This window comes from Lineus longissimus, chromosome 8 (assembly GCF_910592395.1).
Source record: "Lineus longissimus chromosome 8, tnLinLong1.2, whole genome shotgun sequence".
In the NCBI taxonomy this organism is placed as follows: Eukaryota; Metazoa; Nemertea; class Pilidiophora; order Heteronemertea; family Lineidae; genus Lineus; species Lineus longissimus.
The window spans coordinates 19,991,473-20,014,683 of NC_088315.1; the positions used below are offsets into that span (position 1 = coordinate 19,991,473).

General features: G+C 46.2%; 1 protein-coding gene across 1 annotated transcript in view; it reads left to right on the plus strand.

The window, feature by feature from the left end:
• The window catches only part of LOC135493018 (fibrocystin-L-like), a 37,635-nt gene that overhangs the window by 5,426 nt on the left and 8,998 nt on the right, over positions 1–23,211 (plus strand). The window contains exons 4-39 of the mRNA XM_064779768.1: positions 106–214; positions 705–762; positions 1,877–2,024; positions 2,671–2,747; positions 3,052–3,165; positions 3,403–3,600; positions 3,815–4,071; positions 4,489–4,577; positions 4,732–5,003; positions 5,380–5,520; positions 5,913–6,067; positions 6,366–6,590; positions 6,877–7,004; positions 7,417–7,583; positions 7,946–8,100; positions 8,270–8,554; positions 8,934–9,165; positions 9,363–9,623; positions 10,125–10,249; positions 10,852–10,978; positions 11,261–11,456; positions 11,742–11,989; positions 12,176–12,361; positions 12,850–13,029; positions 13,614–15,071; positions 15,461–15,613; positions 15,785–15,962; positions 16,807–16,963; positions 17,423–17,582; positions 17,864–18,073; positions 18,542–18,913; positions 19,228–20,720; positions 21,240–21,405; positions 21,690–21,974; positions 22,463–22,726; positions 22,940–23,182. Of these exons, the coding sequence (XP_064635838.1) occupies positions 106–214; positions 705–762; positions 1,877–2,024; positions 2,671–2,747; positions 3,052–3,165; positions 3,403–3,600; positions 3,815–4,071; positions 4,489–4,577; positions 4,732–5,003; positions 5,380–5,520; positions 5,913–6,067; positions 6,366–6,590; positions 6,877–7,004; positions 7,417–7,583; positions 7,946–8,100; positions 8,270–8,554; positions 8,934–9,165; positions 9,363–9,623; positions 10,125–10,249; positions 10,852–10,978; positions 11,261–11,456; positions 11,742–11,989; positions 12,176–12,361; positions 12,850–13,029; positions 13,614–15,071; positions 15,461–15,613; positions 15,785–15,962; positions 16,807–16,963; positions 17,423–17,582; positions 17,864–18,073; positions 18,542–18,913; positions 19,228–20,720; positions 21,240–21,405; positions 21,690–21,974; positions 22,463–22,726; positions 22,940–23,182 (9,272 nt within the window). The remainder of the gene's footprint in view (positions 1–105; positions 215–704; positions 763–1,876; positions 2,025–2,670; positions 2,748–3,051; positions 3,166–3,402; positions 3,601–3,814; positions 4,072–4,488; positions 4,578–4,731; positions 5,004–5,379; positions 5,521–5,912; positions 6,068–6,365; positions 6,591–6,876; positions 7,005–7,416; positions 7,584–7,945; positions 8,101–8,269; positions 8,555–8,933; positions 9,166–9,362; positions 9,624–10,124; positions 10,250–10,851; positions 10,979–11,260; positions 11,457–11,741; positions 11,990–12,175; positions 12,362–12,849; positions 13,030–13,613; positions 15,072–15,460; positions 15,614–15,784; positions 15,963–16,806; positions 16,964–17,422; positions 17,583–17,863; positions 18,074–18,541; positions 18,914–19,227; positions 20,721–21,239; positions 21,406–21,689; positions 21,975–22,462; positions 22,727–22,939; positions 23,183–23,211) is intronic.

Genomic DNA, 23,211 nt, shown 5'->3' on the forward strand with positions numbered 1-23,211 from the left:
GATATTTGGATTATGAGTCCGAGACCTTTAAAACCACTAGACCACGCCACTCCTTGGGAAGACCTTGCCGTAAGGGTATATCTCAAATCTGGTCGTTTTCTTCAGGAAATTTCCCGCCGCTGATGTTGGTTATACCGTGAAGGTGAAGGTCGATGGGGTCGAGGTCCCGGATGACCAACTCTGCCCTTCGAACTCAAAGCTTTGCATCTTCACGGTAAGTATTTGTATTTGCAGTTAGATAAACGCTTTCCGAATTCATGGAATCATCCTTTTCTTTTTCGATGTCGTTTGTTTAGACTATATAGACTAAATAGAGCTTTCAAGAATATCTGAAAGACCAAATTCGTCCCCTGTCATTAGATGGATATTAGACATTGAGTTCGTACATTGGAATCAATCGCGCCCACCTCTACGACAGGTTCATCAATATGCTAACGATCGGGAAATTCAGTTATCAATCAAATGTGAACCCAGCCTAAAAATCGAAGTCGAAGTCGGAGTCGTGATTTGCAGTTGGGTCAGGCATTTGAGAACATATATTTAGAAATTCCTAAATGTTTATTAAATGGTCGTTTTTCATGACCTCTAGTATCAGACTAGTTTCAACTAACCCATGGCTGCGTTCATGAAATCGGGTTTTTTCAACATATGTGATAAGATAGATTGTATATTAATTACAACGTTCCTTTTTCCCGCGTTTCCAGCCAAATCGTTGGGTGACCCCTTCCATCACCTCTGTTAACCCTCGCTCTGGTCCACCTGGTAAGTCTGCAATGCAATCACAATAATCAGGAGCTCATTTTGAAATTCATAGCAACTAACTATTCGGAGTCTGAGTTAAGTGCTGAACTAAAATAACTATTGTCGACATTAATAATAATCTCGAGATTAGAGTCACTTTATCCGAAATGTTGTCACGGATAACAGCTTATTGAAGAATAATCTCAGCCCAGACTTGACATTAAGTTTGCCCCAATATTAGAATCATTCACTTTGAACTATCGTGCGAAATAATAGGTAGTTATTGATGTTACTCAACAATCTGTAAAAGTCCAAAATTCCAATCCATTCATAATCCCGTATAATCTCACAATTTCTATACGTTATTGGATTGTTAATCCAGGCTTGATTCGCCAACAGAAAGCAATTTAATTTTCCAGTTAATATGATCCACCTAGATTCTGGACTCGTTGTAAGCTTGCTTGACCATCCTCCATTCTACGAGCAGAATGCACAATATGCAAAATAAGTTTGAAAAATGGCCGAGAAAACGCTTTCGTCAATACTTGCTTCAGTCGCTCAATGCTTGTCAACGCTTTGTCCGATTCTGGCAAATAGGTCGTCAGAAAGCATCTCAGCGCATTAAACAATGTTGACCTGTCGTGTTTATATCCATTCATGTACACCTAACGACATTCCAACATGCTAGTCGGCCTACGGTGTAAGAAAAGTGAGAGACAGTCGCTGTCTTCCACTATTAATGGCCTCTCTATTTATACGGTCTTGGTCGCTTCCTGACTTCAAGTCGTACATGTAATCTCAGTATATGACAGCGACTCCACCACACAGTCTTCACCGGCAACGGCGACCGAGGCTGGTGCCGTTCTGCCCTGTGATGGCCAGAAGGGTCCATCACACCGTGCTTCCGACCAAGAGGCTAACGCTGTCTACCCCTGTAAGCGGGGAATGAAACGCTTTTTAAGATATGTTAAGTTTTCAAGACGTTTGATCCTTCGTCTAGCACAAGCATTGGGCAGCTTCGATCTATTGACAGTAGGAAGCCACAAAAATGTTACTCCAGCCCCTTCATCACTTTGCCATTGATCTCCCCTGTCTGCTGAACTTGACCCTTAACACATTTCCCTCTGCACTCTAGGCACCGTGGTGACGATGTGCGGACGGATTATCACCAATCGTACCCAGAGTAATGAAGAGACGAGCACCAATGGAGTCATGGAAAGAATCACCCGAGTCTACTTCGGAGGGCAGAAGTGTCAGCTCAGAGTCGACGACACGGATGAATTGTGAGTTTGCACTTTTGATGTACATTTCTGAAACACCTTGGCAGCATTATATTGCAATATTTGTAGAACTTATGGCAAAGTATAATTGAGACTTTTTGATGGCATGCATCGATCTACCGTCGATGTGCGTATTGGTGTTCATCGCCAGTAAGTCCGCATGTTTTGGTGGACGACCCTGTCGTTCTTCGGAGTCGGCCATTCTTTCCCTTGTAACCTACTGTCTTATACTGCAATCTAGGTCATACCATACGCTTCCATGGCATTTCCTTTCGGGGGGGGGGTTGCTTCGATAAATCGTTCCATTCTGACTAAGAGGGGAGCGCCTGATGCGCCCCGCTATCCGCCATTGCTTCCGCCATATTGCCTGTCAAATAACAGCGTCAATCTTTAAAACGCCCAAAACAGGATTGCCACGTTCCAGACACACGCTGGTTGGTGGATTATTTCCTCGCCCGTGGTTGCATTTTGGATTCTTTGGTTCTCAGCCTCTTAACCTCCTTTGTCGCCGATGGAGTTTACGAGGCTAAGAAGGTTAAGACTGAGTTCCTCTCCAGCCTCTGACGAAAATAGCCTACCATTTATATGATGAGTTTGTTCGAATGTCCAAGATGAAAAAATGTATGTGTGGGCCATGTTTGTTTTTCAGATATGGTGTTACCCTGAACAGTGACGGTACCAGCAAGTACGGCTGTATGACCTGCAAGCTACAGGGGACCTTTGTTGGTAAGTGGCAAACGGCAAGCAAATTCTCTAAAAGACGGTTTCATAATCATCCAGCAACTGATCGACCTGCATATTGAAATATGGTATTTTGTTTGCCCTGACGTAGATACCAGATACCAGGAACCTCGATGTTCACGTCTCTTTCGAAGGACTTTGGAAAGACAGAATTGTTTATCCTTCAACGCTTCGTCGGTTCATCCAGAAGCACATTCATGGATTCTCCCCGGAATCGAGCCTACCACTTTAGCGTGGTAGCCAGTGTTCACCACTAGATTCTGAGACCCCTTGATCTCTTTTATTCCAGGAAATATCAATGGAAGCTTCATCATCGAAGGATCCTATGGGAGATCGTTGGCGGACCTGAGTATCCTTCACGTCTCCGCCCAAAACAAGATTGCCATGTTCCAAACATACGCAGGTGACTGGATCATTACATTTATTTACCGATTTAGACTCATCGACCCCCATGGAAGCTGTTTTATGGGGTCGCGTTATCAGGATTTTCCCCGATAACGACGACCTGATAACAACCTACTACATGTAGTTCGTTTTTCGCTGTTCGCAGGAGTTGCGAAACCTACCCAACGCATGTTAGACGAACAATCCATCATCTTGAACAACATATCTTAAAAGTTATTTTCTTCCGCACTTGCAGAGGTAGACAGCGTTAGCCCCTCAGTTGGCAGCACGGCGGGAGGGACACTCCTGACCATCACAGGGCAGAACTTCGACGAAACCACGGCACCGGCCTCGGTCACCATCGGCGGTGAAGACTGTGTGGTGGCATCACTGTCTGATACTGAGATTACATGCGTGACTCCAAGTCAGCAAGCGACCAAGTCCGTGTACCCTGGTGAGTATCTGACGCGTTCTGCCCCAAAGCACCTCAGATTCGGGACTACATTTAAACCAAAGCGCCTCAGATTTGAGCCTACATTTAAGCGAAAGCGCCTCAGATTTGGGCCAACATTTAAGCTAAAGGACCTCGAATTTTGGCTCAAGCACCTTTGCGGAGTTATTTCCTTAAGTCCAAAAATGTTAAATGAAAATCTCTCTTAACTTTCCAGGTAACCGAGGAGTAAGGATGGAGTTTTGGAACGAAACATCAGTTTCTCACGCTGACATCGACACTATCGCCAACATGTCGTCCCCAGATGGCACCTACGTCATGGATCAAGCAGAATACATCGACAACGGCAACAATTACGTCACGAGGTGGTCTGGCTTCTTCGTTGCACCTGTGACAGGGCAGTATTTGCTGATGGCGAAAGGAGACGATTCGATCAAGTTGTACGTCAGCGGCACTGAGACCCCTGAGGACAAGGTAGGCTGATTTAGTAGGCCTTCATCCAATCTCGTACATTCAGAAGCATAACACAAAATGTCTTCTAAAGTCTTTGGAGTGAACCACATGCACGTGACAATAAGAGCTCGATAGCCCCCTCCTCCCATTAATCAACAAGACACATGTGTATGTTGTCAGTTTATGTGTCTTTGTCAGTCGATGGGAGACTGCGGGGGGGGGGGGTCCCTAGGTCTAGTTTTCTCGTACCTGTGGTTGAACACGGTAAATTTTGTGATTGCAAATTGATTAGTGTTACTGGAAGGTCACATTTTCCACTCTACTGCAGAAAGATTAAAGCAGTTTTACAGGGGACTACTGATTACTGTTTCAACCGGAATTTTGCCCCCGTAATGTACAAGGTCCGAGTATCAATTTCATTTCACTTTCCCTTTGTAGACACTGGTGTCCTCCATTGAGTCATGGACGCTCTCTTTTGATGACCCGACTGAGTCCCAAAGGGCATTGAATCTAACAGCTAAGAAATCGTAAGTCAAAGTGTCGATTTTTGTTCAAGTTCTTGAAGGGAGATCACATGTTTATGCTGGAGCAAAGTGTTAATCACTGAAGGCTATGTTGCTCCTCGACTTGCATTGGCCAATCCTGGATTTTACTTTACAATTCATGTCATTTTCATTCCAGTTATTATTTCGAAGCGTACCACAGACAGGCTTCCGGTGGAGGAAGTTTCTACATGGGCGCCAAGATCTTCACCAGTACATTCAACAACAAACAAACTGGGGACGCAGTTAATGAGATGCAAGAGGTCAAAATTCAATCCACCATTGTCAACGAAGTTCAAAATATCAGCCTCGTCAACTGGGCGACTGGATCATCTGTGAACGAGGTTCAGACTGTTACTGTTGATGGTACCAATGGAGGGTTCCAGCTCAGAATGGATGGTGTTTCAACCGGTCAGTTTTAGTACGAAGTCCGTCCACTGATTGTATTGTTTTAAAGTGTTTTGTTGTTTTTTTCAAACTTCGAACTGAACGAAAAATGAAGCCGGAGTAGGGCGTCAGAAAGAAAGGAGATAATGCATTCGATGAACAAACAGAGGATGTAAAATCAACATGCCTATTTTTTAAAGATTTGTCGTGTCTGCGTAGGCTTCTGATTTTTAGCAACGCCACAAGGGCTGAACCCTGCCGACTTCGATGGAACTGTACGGGCATACTGCCCTGACTTTTGTAAGCGATTTCCTTCTCCTAGACTGTTTGCCTAACAGGGCTTAATAGGCTGGCCTCCGCTCAGTTTCGTTGAAATTCTATTCATTCCTCTCCTTCGTAGGTGTGCTAACCTTCCCTTCGTCCGACACGGAGGTTGCTGGTGCGCTAAACAGCCTTCCTACCATCAGTCCACGAGAGGTGACCGTCACGGAGTCAACCACAGGAACAGCTGTGGCTTTCACTGTCACATTCATCTCGGGAGGTACGCATCAATATTTTTACTCAAAATTTCTGATTATGCAGTCATTTATCATAACACTTGCCCCATTGACCAATTTTATGCGGCAGAAGGCCAACAAAGCCGTATTTTTTACCTGCAGACCATTAGGGCTAACTATTACTTTACTGGCGACAGTATAAGACTTATAGAAGTGGTCGTGGTCGGCTGTGACCCGACCTACTCAGTGACCGAAGATACCCAATGGGTTGCCTCCACTCCCTAAAGTAATGCTAGCTATTGCTTTCTGGACAACAGAATACTGATAAAACTAGAACTGGTGGTGGTTGACGGTGATCTGGTCGGCTCAGTGACCGACTAAGTTACCCAAGGAATTGCCTCCACTTCCTAAAGTATTGCTAACTATTGCTTTCTAGGCGACAGAAGACTGATAGAGGTGGTCGTTGTCGACGGCGACCTGGCTTGCTCAGTGACCGAAGATACCCAAGGAGTCGACTCCATGGAGACCTTCCAGCTCGAGATTGATGGCGTCCCATCTGTGCCCATCGCACGGGATGCCGATGCTGCAACGGTGTGTATTCATTCTTTGTTACTAATTTACAACTTCATAGTTTTGTTGGGGAAAATGAGAAAGAAAATAAAGTTGTTGACATTTTGAAAAATTGATCAAGTGATTTTTCATTTCCCTGAAATACCATAAAAAATACCATAGCGAGTACGTAATTTCCGATGTTTTTCTCTAAAACCTCGGAACTTTTTTTAGCTCAACATTTGACCTTATATCTTGGAGGTGACCTGATATTCAAGAATTGGAATTGATTCCTCACTTTGTCAATCAAACCAATAATCATGATTTTGATATATCTTAGATTGAAGCTGCCATCTACAGCATCTTCAGTGTCAAGTGTCCCACTGATTTGACCACTCCCAGCGACTTCAAGATAAACGAGGACTACGAGGCGGATGGTGTGGTGGCCCCTTCGGGAACCATCGACAGCACCTCGGCCTTCTGCGGGAGGAGAAGTCTCAAGAACCCCACGACCATCTTCACAGCGGAGGAGGGAAAGGAAGTCAGGGCTTCGCGTTATAAACAAGTGAGTTGTATATTCCTTGTGCCAGTATTAGCGTCCTTACTCCATGTTGTGTTCGCGCAGGGAAGTCGGACTGAACTGAAAATGGCTGCGACTACGTATTTGTACGCTCTCAGGGGAATTACACAAAAAGAGTTTCAATCAATCTCTATAACATCATACCTTAATCCGTCACCGTTCATTAGAGCAGGACACTTTTTTCCAGGAGGAGGGTGGGGGGGGGGTGGTTGGGCATTTGAGACTGCTACACTTGGCTGATATATAACCTTCTCTTCGTTGCCTCTTGCAGTTTTGCCTCGCCTACAAGGGACTGCTCTCCGACTCAGTGAGGGTAACGTATCAGTTCGTCAATAATGATCTCCAGATTGAAGAAGGCAGTCAGAATGTGGCCATTACCTTCGAATCGGAAGAAACCACGTGAGTAGTGACAAATGCAAAAGTGCATAGAATTGCTCACTTTACTAACTTCGTTTATTTCTAGAAGATCGTATGGGATCGCGATCGACCAAGCTTGCGGCAAAGCTTTGTTATTGCACTACTTATTCATCCAATGTAAAAAAGTGCATGCGTAGTGTCATTTATGCGACGTCGCGTCAAAATCGCATTCAGTGGAACCCAACTCTGGTCGAGTTCAAGTGAGCACCTTCTGGTTGCTCCTTGAACCCCTGAATGATTTCTGTGGAGACTGGGATAATAATGTGGTATCCTTATTAAGCGCTTTGAACAAGGAAACCTGGAAAAGCGCTATAGAACTCAATAAAATTATCATGATTATATTACTGTCTTATTATCATTATTACCCTTAAACTAATGTACGTTCTCTTTTCAGATGGAAATACAAGTGCACTGATCTCAGCAATGAACTTCCAGTTTCCACCCTGGCGCAGCTCTCGATCAAGCAACTTTCCATCTCCAGCAGCGATCCAAATGTCGACCTGAACGTGGATAACGTCCTGCTGGCGGAGAATGCACCCATATCTGACCTTGACATACCAGGTAAGGAGCCACCACGCTGTGGAATCATCAAGAGTCTTTCCGAAAATCCTCCAACTCGCCGTGTCACGATCAGCCACCTGTCCAGCGAGTCCAGGCTCAGACTAAAAGTCACCTCTGGCGAATAAGGCCCTTGTATGAACCGGACATCCAACTTGCATCTTCCTCACTGTGCAACGCTATGCCACGACACCCAAGGAGCCATGTCCTTGCTTAGGCGTTCAAACCGATGTGGCGTCTCTGCCTTAAGTCATGTCAGTGTTTGATCGAAACAATTAGGATGTATGCTTTGATTCTCCCGTAGGTGCACCTTTTCGTCGTTCAAACTTCCTAGTTCTTACTGCTCTCACTCTCTTCCTCTCTAGCCTTGGACACGATGCGCCTCGCCCTCTCCGAGAGCCTGGGTGTCTCGAGTGTCACCGTCACCAGGCCAGACACCGGAGTGGACAACTTCGCTATTGAGTTGGTAGCTGCCGAGTGCAGTCATAACTTCCCGCTCCTGCAGCCGTACTACTCACAGGTAAGACTGCGAAAGAAGCAACGGGCTTGGCAAACGTAAAGAATATCTTGATGAGGTTTCCCATCAATGAGAAGTACCCATTTGCTCACGAGTGGTCAAATTGTTTAAAAGTAGCCATTTGAAATGCGCATAAAGGTTTATGCCCCCCTTTCTTCATATCTTCCAATAGGAATCGAATGGTGTCTTCCGTCAGTCCTCCTGGGCGAGCGGCATTGGAATTGTCCCCGTCCGAACGGGCAGCGCGTCTCCGCCAGTGACGGGCTCCATCGCCATATCCTACAAGGGCCATTCTATCAAGGGCATCTCTGCCCAGTCCAGCGAGTCGGAGTTCAAAGACATCCTCGAGGCGTCTGGGCTTGTTGGAGCTGTTGACGTGACTCGAGCTGGGACATGCGCTGGTTATGAATGGTCGGTTAACTTCGTGACTTCTACCGGGGATCAACCACCAATGGAGGTACGTTGAATCAGATCAGAGTCTCTTCTGCGATACGGAATTTGTATAAAAAACACTCTAAATGAGGGACCCTCGGTCGAAAATTTAGTTTAGATTCTTAGAAGATTGTTTGTTAGTTAATTAGTACCTCTTTGGACTTTATAGATATCTTACAATCTATATGAGATCTGACTGCTCGTTGTAATAGATCGTTTTCACCAGCCTCATTTCAGTCCATTGTCTGGGGCGACTCGCACGTATAGTTGGCTGGGTGGAGTGATTCAACAATGCTTCCACTCAGCGCAGTGAGTTACTGCGCAATCAAAGCTACAACACTAATGGGAAGAATCTATAAGATATATTGATTTCATGAACTGATACTCTTTGATGATGATTTCAGATTGACCAAGCCTTCACCTCCCTCTCTGGCATCAGCCCTTCGGCCAATGTGACGACTCTGAGTGATGGCTGTCTCCTCCTGGACCCCATCCCCGGAGACATGCTGCGCACACCCCACACAACACCTCAAGTCTCCGTGCTCATCAACAACATCCCGACATCATGTGACGCCTGTGACTATGAATGGTCAGCGAGTGCTGCGCCAGCTGTCACGTCCGTCTCCCCGTCATCTGGTACGTACATCGCAGCTTGTGCTATTTCTTAATCTCCAAGCTTTGCCATCAGTACTGGTTGCTCAGAGATGATAGACTAGCAGCAATTAATAAGCGTAGTTTCATGCACGAATCGGTTGATTTAGATTTGGGAACACTAGTGTAAGACATGTCGACAATTAAGTTGTCGACATAAAAATTAAGCTGTCTATTTTTAGGTACTGAGAACGATGTGCTCACCATCCAAGGGACCGGATTCGACGCAACTCCTTCAAACAACGAGGTCCGAGTCGGCGACAGCTCGTGTGTGCCACAATCGGCCACCTCCTCCGAACTGACGTGCCTCCTGGGCCCCGGGGCCATGGGGTCATACTCCGTACAAGTCACCGTCTCCGGCAAGGGTAAGGCGACCGGCTCGAACTCGTTCAGCTATACCGCAAGTGTGACCAGTGTGAGTCCAACATCTGCTACCAAGGGCGGTAAGTACAAAATTGAAAGGATTTTGGGTTTGAAAGAATTTCACTGAAAGACGAGGTATCATCTTATTACAAGCTAAAGGATTAGCTTACTGCATCTACAATTTGCCACTTCTAACACCATGTCCCGCCACTTGCAGTAGCACACTTAACGATTTTCGTTAGTGTTGCGGTTGATTTGTGTTGAGGCAGTTTTGGACATGTGCAGGCAAGCAGGCCTACGGCTACACTCCGTTCTAGTGCATTGTTTATTGCAATTTGATAATCGTCTTGAGAAGTTACGGTCCTGCTGGAAGCTATTTTGAAGAAGAAAAAAAGACTTTTGAATCTTTAACAACAACATATTATTTCATGCCCAAGTTGTACCTTTAGCCTTCTAATTGTGTTGAGTAATATCAAATGCAGACATACATTGAGAGTATTAGCTCGTTCACTTGTTTTTGAATAGATCTCGGCAACTCTCGTGTCCTGCTTTTTAAGACTTAGTGTTAATTTCTTTAACAGGGGGCGCTATCCTAACAATCATAGGAACTGGTCTGACTGCCGATGAGACTGTTTTGATTGACGGTAACGAATGTACCAAGCTCTCGCTCAGCTTCACCCAGATGGAGTGTGAGGTTCCTCAAGGGGTGAGTACTCTTCCTTCATGACATCCTTCTTCAGCAGATATCATGTTCAGCACCTGCCTTTATAAGTTCTACGAATTTATGTACGGATTTCATTTCAAAAAGCTGTCAACCACAACCAATTTGCAACTTGGTAAACTGGATTTGAGCTAAGAGAAAGCAGAATCGAATCCCTCTTGTTTCATGTTTTAAAGTAAAAAGGCAGGTCTCGCAATCCTTATGAAGAACAACCAGCGTTGAAGTACGGGGAAGTACTATCAAAAATCAATAAGCGAGCTCGCTTATAGATGTTTGGTACTAAAATAGTTTATCTACGGTGGTTTTTAAAAGAGTTCTCTGGTTACTCTTGCTACAAGTATGAAAGACAATTTACGAGTGCCGCTTAAATGATTTCGCACAGGACGTGAGGACACAGCCGACTTTCGTTATTCCTACGTCCTACTGCATATCTTCTGTAATAGTTCGCGCCCAACCTTAGCATGGTAACTTGGAGCTTGCTAAAGGCCGCGATCTAGGTGTGAACAAGTAACACAAAGAAACCGGCGAAAATCATGGAGATTTGCTAATCTGCATGCACATAAATTTCATCTATTTTCTTATTTCAGGCATCTGCTGGCTCCGTTTCTTTCAGTGTGGAAAATAATGGAGTTAGTACATACACGAGTACCTTCACATACAACAGTCCATCTGGTACATTAACCGCCGTCAATGTCACATCAGCCAGTGTCGATGGTAAGTCGGACCGATATCAACTTCATTCATCTGATTGTGAGAATTGAGGTTTATTTTGACCCAATCAATGTCAACCTACCACACTAACATACCTAAGGGCTCTCTTTAAAAAGTCAGTTATCAGTCCATCATCGATGTCAACTGTGCGATGCCCATGGTACCAAGATATCCAGTGATATCCAAGGCACATAGATAATAAATGTGGTACCCGGTGGCACCGTGACCTCTTACCATAAAATATCGTCGCATGTACTATTATTCTTTTCAATCCCCCCATTCAAGGATCGACGGTCATCGAGATCCAAGGCACTGGTTTCGGCAGCTATGACTCATCGGTGAGTCTCCTGACCGTAGGTGGCGTGCACGCAGAGATTGTCTCCTGGACAAGCACCGCAATTGTGGCCATCCTCCCTTCAGTAGCCTCAGGTTCCTACCCACTCAGACTCCGAGTGGCAGCGAATGACTATGCAGACACAACGTGAGTATAAACACCCCTATACAACCGTCGAAATCGTGGAATTTGCTGAGCATGTCTTTTGTTAGCGACAAAAACATCCCTACTTCAAAGCTGAGTTAGGTGGCGGAGTTTGCGCCCTGTATCATTTGATCGGGTTCTTTAAAGACTGGATTAGACATGCCGTGGCAGCTTCGTGAGTTGGATAAACATCGACTCCATCTGACAATGGACATGGACATGATTGATATGTTGTTAGCTCATCGGAGATAGGCTGTTGTTCCTAACGTATGTTTCTTATACTCACAGCACTAACAGCATCCCTGACATCACCTACGACTTCGAGCTACACCAGGTCTCGCCGAAAGAAGGCTCCCTCTTCGGAGGAACCATCTTGACCTTCACGGGTAGCGGCTTCCCCGAGGACATTACCCTCTACAATATCGCAGTGGGTGAGGTCAGCTGCACCGTGCTCAATGCTACCTCCACCACTGTCGTGGGACAGTTGGAAGAGTACTACCCTACACACAATGTAGACAATACAGGGACGCATGCAAGTAAGTTCGACTGATGTGCTCAAAAACGTTCTTTGTTGAATTAACTGTTGAACTGATCGAACTGTTAAAGATTGGTTGGTTCATCTGCAACGTGTTTTGGCTTTGGCCCTGATTGCTCCGAATGGCAGCGTCTGCTTTCCTTTGTTTTCGTGTATACTTCTTATTGTCTTTTGTGTAATATCTTAGCCTATGGTGCCGGATACAGCTGGAACCCTGTCTCCATTGACATCAAAGAAGGCGACAAGATCCAATGGAACTGGAGTCCACCACAATACGTCTCAGGGATGAACTACCGAGTCTGTCAGACAGCCAATGCCTCGTCTCTAGCCTGCGATCCTAGCGGGTTCAGTAGCGGCGCGAAGACCTCGAATGGTAGGTTGATCGTGCCTCTTCTTCTGTCGTTAAAGCGACATATCGATAGCTACCATTTTTTCTTGGAATGAGGCGTAAGATCGAGACTCCGTGTACCTGGTGTCTTCGCGTTGTTAGCGCAAACAAGGACACCAAGGTAGAAACATGAGTAGTCTACAGTTGACTCTGCCTCTGACCGTAGACGAAGTCGCTAGGCCCGGCCAATAAACCTATCTGTCGTCTCGCCGTAATGACACTTTAAAAACGCTCATCCCGCCTTGGAGGAAGAATACTCTCTGGAGAGTAACACCTCCATTCTCTTGGAAAGAAGGCCTACAACATTACTCCTCCTTGCGAATGAGCGAGTAACGACATATCGATTGAAATGGCCTGTTATATCAGGATTTAATACCTCGAGTGCAGAGGTAGTGAACACCGAAGAACAAGAACAAGAAGACGAAGAACTGATTATCACTTTCTTGTTAATTGTGGTTATTTTTATTCCATAGGTGCCTTTGTGCATCAGTTCCTGACGGCTGGCGAGTACTTCTACTGGAGCGACTATGTCGATGCTGGGAACACCATCGCCTTCCGCGGCACTGTGAGAGTTGCCGAGAGACAGTCCCAGTCATCAAGTGTGTCGATGCAAGTCAAGGGTGTTGCGGCAAAGTTAGCACCTGTTTCAAAAAGTGAGTCGACATAATTTTATTTTTTCGACATATTAGTTGAATGATTATGTAAATTTATACTTTTCCGATCATGTTTTAGCTGTGCGAGTTGGCCGCGATATCGATGAAAACATTCTCAGTTCTACACTGTCATGTGCATTCCTGCGAGATCTCGTCATATTTCGGTAGTCGAACACCCGATTATCCATGAAGACTCGAGCGCTGCGTAACGAATTTGACGGGAGGCGTAAAAGGAATTGATACGTAAATGACAGTGTTGGAGGATCTTTGATCATTTAGCTTTCCTACGAGTCCCCGGTTTCTTCCAAGTATCCTTGGACAGCCAATGTGACGCTATACTGGCAAGGAGGCTGTGATATGCCAGTATTCAAGAAAAACGAAAGGTGACACTTAGGTGGGGATGATACTGTCACAACAGTAAAAACTTTTTTTAAAAGTCTAAACGAGTGTTAATCCAGGCACAGAACGGGCCGAGAGCTAGTATCGAATCGGGTCATCGGACGAAACAGATACAGCCTACCATGAAAACGATGTTACTTTATGAATAATGTCACGACATTGTACTATCTCCTTGTTACTTTCAGGGCATACACGAGCCGTCATAGATAGCTGCAGTCCAGTGACCCTGCCCGCTGGCTGTGAGAACAATGGAGGAAGTGTAACCTTCTTCTTCACCAGTTGCGCTACTCCCAACATCACAGCCTTCACAGTGACCCAGAACAGCAATGACTACACCATTGAGATGACTGGTGAAGGATTCGGAACTGACCTCTGCCAGCACACTGCCTTTTTTATGGACGAGCCACTGACCATTACGAGCGCAAGTACAAACAGTGTGGTCGCTACCTTCACCCCACATGCTGAGCTTGCAATCGGGGTCTCCTACGACCTGAACTCCGCCATCAGTCTCTTTGTTTACGGCGCAGGATCTACCGCAGTCCAGATCAGTAATAGTACCAGCTACATCTTCAAACCTGTCGTGTCTGCAGCTAGTCCGACTACCGGATCATGTGCTGGTGGAGCTAAGTTAGCGGTGACGGGAATGCACTTATCTGATGGAGGCTCGTCTGTCAGCATCAACTTCCCAGGAGTTGGCGCCTGTGAAATAACCGAAGAGACACATGACTCTCTGATATGCTACACACCTTCTCTCACTGATGGTATCGAGTACATGGTGTCCATCTCGGTGACAACTCCCTACGAGACACTTGAGGCTACTGGTGTCGATGTGACATTCACTTGTGGTTCAGCCGCTACTCCAGATGTCACCGCTGTTGATCCCACATCAACTGATGGCACGGACACACTCACCATCTCCGGGTCAGGTTTCGGCGCCAGAACAGCAGATGTAGTTGTGTACGTGGGTACAGTCCCTTGCACTGTGGCAACGTGTTCAAGCAGTATCATCACTTGTAATCTCCCATATACCGTCCCAGGGACCCAGGACGTCGTAGTGGTGAGAAACCCAGAAGGCAACTCAACTGGCTCAGTGTCGATCACGGTGATCCCACTTCTCACTGGGCTCTCCTACTCCTCCGGTAGCACCAATGGTGGTTTACTTCTCCGAGCAAGCGGCGCTGGGTTTGTTGATGGCTCCACCACCATAACAGTCGACGGTGCCTCTGTGACTCCAACCGACGTCTCGTCCACCTTCGTCGAGTTTGTGACCCCTGCCCATTCTGCTGGCAGCGCGGACATCAACATCACTTCGAATGGAGTAACATATCCTGCACAAAGTTTCAGCTATTCCAGCGGGTCGACACCTATCGTGAACAGCTTATCCCCAAGCTCAGGCACGGGAGGTAGCTCTATGACCATCTCCGGGTCTAACTTCGAGGCAACTTGCAATATGAATACCGTGATTATCTGCGGGCAGGAAAGTGAAGTCACCGCATGCTCCTCGAGTAGCCTAACTGTCACTCTCCCGCCGTGTCCTGCTGGAGACTACACAGTCTACGTCCATGTTGAGGGGAAAGGGGATGCTACGTCTTCGTTCCAATTCACCTTCCCATTGACCGTCAGCTCCATGTCGCCTGTTACAGGTAAGAATCAATTTTGTTACAGTTATAAAAGACACCTTTGGGGGAGGGGTGGCATAAACTTCAGGCCCAAGGTCTGTTTCTAAGTAAAAGTAAAACGTTTCCGCACTGATGGCAGGTGAGGAGTTAACGGGTCTTGAGAGAGTGACGTTTTAAAGACATACTGGACCAACATCAATAAAAGGTTGTTAGAATGCTAACGACTGGAGCTGGCAATCGATCATACCACAAGAGCAGTATCACCATAACGATCCAAGGAACTAAGAACTGAAGGAAAGTTGGCACCGTATCAAATTCATAGGATAGTGCATGCATTTCTCACTGTGTCCAACAGCAAAACTGATTTCTCTCTCGAGCCATATTCGTTCATTGCATCTTCATTCATGTTTCAGGTAGTTTCGGTGGAGGCCAGATTCTTTCAATTGCTGGCCAAGGCTTCGACGGCAATGATACCTCCATCACAATCTGCGGGGAGCCGTGTCCCATCGTCCTCACTGCACCTAACTCGCCAACGGCTGTCCAGTGCACCGTTCCTGCTGCGCTTGGTAAGACTGTCACCTTAGAAAAGTAGCTCTAATGAAAATCCGCGCAAATTTTTTTTTCATCTCGCCATACCTTGCAATTTTGATAGTGTTTGACAAGACCTTAGATCATGTCACTTCATAGAGTTTTTCATTTCCATCTAAAATCGTTCAATCCTATTCATCTCTTTCCAGACACTGGCTCTGGGACCAAGCTGTGCGACATGATCGTCTCCTCTGGAGAATCCACTCTAACTCACGGCACACAGTATACCTACCAGGCCGCCCTGACACCTTCCATCTCATCTGTCTCGCCAGCAAGGGGCGGCACTGGCGGAGGAACCACTATCACCATCAATGGATCTGGATTCGGGTAAGTAAACCAGCAACCCCACACCCCCCCCCCCCCCCACCCCATAGGAGCGCAGCTCAGGTCTTTTTGGATAGAGTGCTGGGCCCGGTTGTTCAAAAGAAGAAACACATTTTTAAAGATAACTTAACGTTAAAATTCCTAACTTGGCGTTAAGATAACGTCAAGTTTTATTTTGAGTTGTTCAAACAATATTAGCCTAACATTGGCGTTATCTTTAACGTTAGATTTAACTTACCTAAAACCCTAAGTTAAATCTACCGTTATCTTTAACTTGATTACCTATACCTACCATGGCAACTAACATCAGTGAACCAAGATGCAATATTTGCTAACATTAGCGTTAGTTTACCGTAACGTTGTTTTGAACAACCCAAATTTAACGCCAAGTTAGCTAACGCCAAGTTAAGGAATTTAACATTGATATTTAACTTAACATCAATGAAATTTAACTTCTTTTGAACAACCGGGCCCCGGACTGCTGGCCAAGGGTCGGTGTTCGAATCCCTTCTGAAATAGAGGATACAAAAGCCGCTTCGATATGGTCCCGTAGACCCTTACCTTTGTTTGTTAAGCCAACTCGATGCCAAAGCACTTTCAGGATTCTCCATAAAACGGGATCTATACAGACTTCAAATATTTGGACCCGTTCTATAGTTAAATACCATCCATCGTGCAATGAATAAATGTGTTCATCTCATGTATTCGAGGAGTTCATCTCTTGTGAAACGTTACTGGATAGCAGTATATACGTCATCATAAAGCAGATGAGGGCAATAATTCTATCAAAACATTATCTTATTTTTTGGATCTGTTCTTCAACTTTTTCAAATGTCCTATCTTCCAGTACCTCGAGCTCAGATGTGACCGTCGACATAGCTGGTTCCGACTGCGCCGTGCAGACTGTCAGTGACACCACAATCACGTGCATAACATCGGCCCGGAGTCCCTCAGTCATGGCCAAGGTGGCCGTTAGTGTAGGGACCAATGGTCAAGCCCCCGAGGTTAGTAAACTGCTCACATATAAATCGTGCTCCCCCACCCCCCACCCCCCACCCCCACCCCCAAATCTGACGACCATACCTATTTCTAGGATGTTCTTTGACAGTATAGTTCATGATGGAAAGGATTTCAAATAAAACAGCTTCTCTGTCTATCTGTCCCGCAGCCATTCGGCCATTGGAGCGCCCCTGAACAGTTGATTACGAGGCACAGTGGTCTATCTTCTGCGAGGCAGATTAGATCTCCGGTCCTTTTTCCCGTCCATTCCTATTCATTGTCCATCCAAAGCCCTTTGGTCGACCTCGTCTTCGGTTGCCTTCTACTGTGTCCTGCAGGACGATGTTCACCAGGGTTACCTTGGCTCTATCGTGACCAAACCACCTTAGCTTCCTCTTCTCAGCCAGTCAGCTTAGTTAATCTGATCATATTCGTTAATTAATTTATCTGTTGACATATTCCAGGATAATGCTGATTTCCATTACATTGATGTGTGGTCGTCTCCATATACCTGGGGCACCAACCTAAGCCTTCCTGTCGATGGAGACATGATTGTGGTGGGTCCTGGTCAGACACTCATGGTGGACACTGACACTGCCATCGTAAAGATGCTCCTAGTCCAAGGTAAGTTATTTGAACAGCTGTTTCTATATCCTAAGAAAGTTCTCTAAGTAAAACTTATTTCTTCTACACGTTCACTCCTTAGACAATCGGCCCTGCTCGTCGAATGTACTCATCCGATTCGTCGTCCTCTGCAATCAATCCAGTCTCCGTACCCTGCATATTGACAGCATTTGGACAGATCTCTTGTCTTTGAAGTTCGTGCAGAAATATGTTCTGAGGTAAATGGCCCGTTGTCATCAGTCACATGTTACAGGTCTAGACTTCCTTATTTTGTTTTCAAGGCGGCACTGTCATATTTGACGAGAAGGATGTCGAGCTGAACTGTGAGAACATCCTCATCACGGATGGAGGCACCTTCCAGATCGGTACAGAGGCCGAGCCCCACCTCAGTAAGGCGACCATAACTATGCACGGTAACCTAAGGGCCACTGAGCTTCCAATCTATGGAGCCAAAGCACTGGCCGTCAGGAATGGGACTCTGGATCTCCACGGTAGGTTACTCTACTTGATAAGAGTCTCAAATCGCATCTCAAAGTCTATTGACTCATTTCTTCCTCTTATCCCGAGGGAACTAGGGAACCACTAGTGGTTAAGTATCAAAAACAAAAAGCGTCATCGTTTGATCTGACTTCGATTCCATTTCTACCATAGGATTCAGCGCAGTGCATACAGACTACGTAATTCCGCGCTTTGAATCAATGGGTTGCGAATTGCAAAACGCACCAATAACTGACCATGAACAACGCATCAAAAATATAACCCTGATCCTCAGCCAACCTCGGTCATCAGCTGGCTGTGTTTGCCTGATGAGGCGTCGACTCTTTTTGGTTCTGGCGCCAAAATGAAGTAGCCCAAATTTTGAAGAATATCAAGTACAGTGTCTTTATCTTAATCCATGGTAAGCTTACACCACCCCGTCCACTTTGATGGTCACTCTCACGTTTTCTTCCTCCTTACAGGCAAGCCAATTGCAAACACATGGACCAAGCTAACAGGCACAGCAGCGGCAGGCACGAACACCCTGACAGTCGGACACGACGTGACAGACTGGGAGGTCGGCTCAAAGCTCATCCTAGCGTCCACAGGCCACAGACACAGCCAGCGCGAGAATGAGGAGCTAACCATAGCGGCCATCTCGGGTGACGGAAAGACCATCACTCTGGTGGAGAATCTGCAGTATGAGCATCTAGGCGTTACCGTCACAGTCGGCGGGATGCCTTTGGAGATGCGGGCAGAGGTCGGCTTGCTCACTCACAACATCTTGTTCCGGGGGTCGAATGATCCGCAGTGGAATGTTGTTATTGAAGCATGTCCTGATGGATTTGATACAGGTGAGTTGTACTGAATGTACTTGATGCAGTTAGTAGTCTCTAGTTTCAACGACCGAAGTCCGTTTCTGAATATTCAAACCCTACAAAATGAACATGGTTGCTTAATTGATTCCATTCAACTTGTTTGATTTGGATAACCAATGAGTTAGAGACACCAAGTCCACCGATGGGCATGGCGTCATGTTCCGCCTTGACTTTTGTATCGATTTCGTAAAGTCATCAATGAAGCTGAAGTACGTTCTCCGATTTTTGGGATTCATGTCACTGCTTGGCGCATTCCTGATCAACGAAATAATATTCATTCTAAATTTCAGGTGAATTCGCTACGCAGACTTGCTTTCAAGGTCGACATGGAGAGGAGATGGGCAGTGACCAGTTTGGCGGACACATCATCATGCATGGGCCGGAGCCAAACAAAGACTTGGTCGTCGGTCGGATAGAGCACGTTGAGCTGAACTACGCGGGCCAGGCATTCAGACTCGGGAGGTATCCTATTCATTTCCATTTGAACGGCGACATGACCGGTTCCTACGTTAAGGGCTGCGGAATCCACGAGACCTTCAACCGGGCAGTCAACATCCACGGGACACACAATGTTCTCGTCGAACACAATGTCATTTATAATATCATGGGTGGCGCCTTCTTCTTGGAAGATGGTATAGAGACTGGGAACATCTTCCAGTACAATCTTGCAGTATTTGTCAAATCGAGTACGAGTCTTCTTAACGATGACATCACACCTGCTGCGTTCTGGGTGACCAATCCTAACAATACAGTCAGACACAACGCCGCGGCCGGAGGCACTCACTTCGGGTTCTGGTATAGGATGCATGAACACCCAGACGGGCCTTCTTATGATAGTAACATCTGTCCCAAGAAGATTCCACTCTTGGAGTTCAGGAACAACACTTGCCATTCCCAAGGTTGGTTCGGATTGTGGATCTTCCAAGAGTACTTCCCAACTGTAACTGGTGCTTGTGACGACCCTGTCGCAAAACCTGCAGTCTATGAGAGCCTATATGCTTGGAATAATGAGAAAGGAGCTGAGTGGGTAAACTGCGGGGCCATGCAGTTCAAAGATTTCGTGATGTACAACAACGAAAAGGCTGGCATCGAAATGAAAATGATCAAGGGGTCAAATACTCCGAGATTTGACGATGGTGGCGCTGTGATTGAGGACGCCCATATTGTTGGCTACCTGACAGACACCGCGGACTGTTCCACAGCGGGTATTGTTTTGCCATTTGATGAAGGTCTCCTCGTGAAGGGTACGAAGTTTTCAAACTTTGACCAAAGTACTTGTGCTGCATTGGCTGTCACTCGAATCGACGGGACATCTGGACCAAGCAACGGTGGCTGGCAATACGACTTCTATAGCACAAGCTGGGTGAACTCTCCGAATAAGTGCAGATACGCCTGGGAACACGAAGGAATTTTGAAAGACATGGACGGCACTCTCACCGGTGTTGCTGGGCAGAGTGTTGTCCCGACCAGTGGTCTCCTTCCAACTGGGGACTGCACTGCTGCATCGGACTTCAGTCATGGTTTCGCTGCAAGCGTGTGTGCAGCGGGCGTGAAGTTCCACAGGTTTTCCTTCAACAATCCGTCACCCGAATCGTTAGCCGCCAAGGACTGTATCTTCGAGAACCAGTACGGATCCAGCAGTGTGCCTTTCGAGAAGAAACGACTGACCCACAAACTCGGCTGGATGGTGGTCCTAGTCGGTGGCACCAACAACACAATGCACTTCGAGAACGTTGACCATATTACCAACATCTCTTACTCTGGTACATTCTACACATTGGAGGTAAGGAACACGAAATGTCTGGCGATGACTGCACAAGGGTTAAATCTGAACCTCAGCCTAACTACTCTTACCGTGTGTTTAGTATTCTGACGATATGACTATCTGTTCGTTTCTAACGTCCTTCAGACATCAGCAACATGAGAAAATAGAAAGTATTAAGTCGAGAGGATGTGAACTGTCGAAGCTTATTATTGGCTCTTCTGACATGTTACTTTGCAGTTCGGTCAGGAGGTGTCCGTACTCTCGGTCCCACATAGACCTTGCCTGATCTGGATAAAAACGTTTTCTTCGACTTTTTGCATCAGGCTTTAGGTAATGGCCAAATACGGGCGGCGACGGATGAAGAGGGGGAGGTTGTTCCGTTCCTTGGTTGTCTTCGGCCCGACAGAATATTTCATAAGCCTCGATGTTTGCCTGAAGGGGGGTTATTTGGCTATATGCATTCTATCATCATTGTGGAAGACCTTCGCTCTGAATGATCAATTCAAATGACTTATCAGCATGAACTTTTTTCCACAGGAGAATGACTGCCTCATCATAAACCACAATTTCACACAGAAACCAGACAGGTTTGCCATCGTCCCCACTCAAAATGCCAACAGCACTGACACCATGGTCTCGTGTGGGAGCAACTATAATTATGATTACTACTTCGACAGGAACACCAAGGATCTTTACTACATAAGTGAGTAGCCTCTGTCAAATGAAAATGAAGATGACCTGCAACAAGACAGCCGGGCCGTTTTGTGTCGGCGTCGAAGTCGGCGGTTCTGGAGAGAGTTCTCCCATAGAGCTTCATTTACCTCTCTATTCTTCATAAGGGAGGAGGTGTGAACCACATGAGTTGGAACTGGTCTTCAGCTCCACATCCACAATGAGTCGGGCAGATTCTCGTAATCCTATTTTCTGAAGGTGTTTCTTTAGGCAATGTTAGGCGGCAGTGGCCTCAACACTTTATTTTCTTTATAGTAAGTGGTAGCGATAGGCCAGCAAACTCTACGAGAAAGAAGCGGGCAATCGTCGGCCCATCCACGACCACCAGGCAAGTGGACCTCCAGGTTTATCGCTGCTGGTACAAGGACTGTATCCCACCGCCAGACCCGAATACCGTGCCCCCACCGGACACCAGGCCAGATAACTTCACCATGTGGACGGACCTGGCCACTTGGGAAGGCGCAGAGGAAGGTTATGGTGGCAACTGTGCTAATGTGACCTGTCTACCTCAAGAAGGGGATAATATCAAGATCCGTTTCGGTAAGTTTTATTTACTGAAATATCACGCCTAATCATTTCCTTTGTTTCTTCAATCACCAAATCAAAAAGCTTTATTAGGCTTCCATGTTGATTGCACGTGAAGATATTTAACTTTGGTCATGGTCGTGGGCTGACCAGCTCGAAACTGCTGTCTCTTGCTTACCAAGAGATGCAGTGTTTCCTGATACTCCTCTCTGGTTGGTACTATCTATAGATAACAGGCTAAACTCTTTCCAGGATTTTAAGGTAATCGTTACTAACCCACATGTATAAGTTTGTTAAGAACAATATCACAGAACGCTGGAATGAGGTAATTTTCTAGGGTCGCAATTGTTTGAGTGAACATTTGCCGTCACATTTAAACCTAGTTTTCGACAGGAGCGCTATGAGGACGAGACCAACGTATTTTCTATTACAAACACAGATACATGTATCATATGACCAGGGCCTTTGAATATGCGGTTAATAGTTGCCCTCCTGTATTTCAGACCAATGGGTTGTCATCAACGAACCATTGCCAAAATTCACTAAAGTCTATGTTTACGGAGTCATCGAATTCAATCACACCAACCCGGACCTGAACGTGGTGTTCAGCGCCACCCATATCTTCGTGAGTGGAGGCAGGCTAATTGCGGGGTACACTGCTTCAGGAGAGCATATGCAGGGACAGGTCACCATCGAGCTTAGAGGAGATCATAATACGCCTGACATGCCATTGCCTGGTGGACCTAACATGGGCGCCAAAGCCCTTGGTAAGTTTCTTAATAATGGAGAGTTATCGCGATGGCTACACTACTATTCTCAACCCCCACGCACCCCCACTCCACCCCGATCCCACCCATCCCTTCAATTTCATGGCACAACAGTTGCCAACCAATTTATGAACCCTAACCCATATGCAATAGCTTAAACCGCCCCCTATTTTGTTATTCATCAACTATATCATCTTCTTCTTTTGGTTGTAGGTATTTTCGGTGGCCTTGACCTTCACGGCAAACCACGAAGTCTCACGTGGACGAAACTGGCGGTGACAGCCAATCAGGGCGACAATGAAATCCAAATAGCTGATGCGCATGACTGGCAGGTTGGAGAGGATATTGTAATCGCGCCGACGGGATTCGAGGCGAGTGAATGCGAGACTGCGCGGATCACTGGAGTGTCTGGCCAGACTATCACTCTGAACAAGACTTTGACGCATAATCATTTGGGTAAGTTCAGCTTCTTCAAATACCAACCT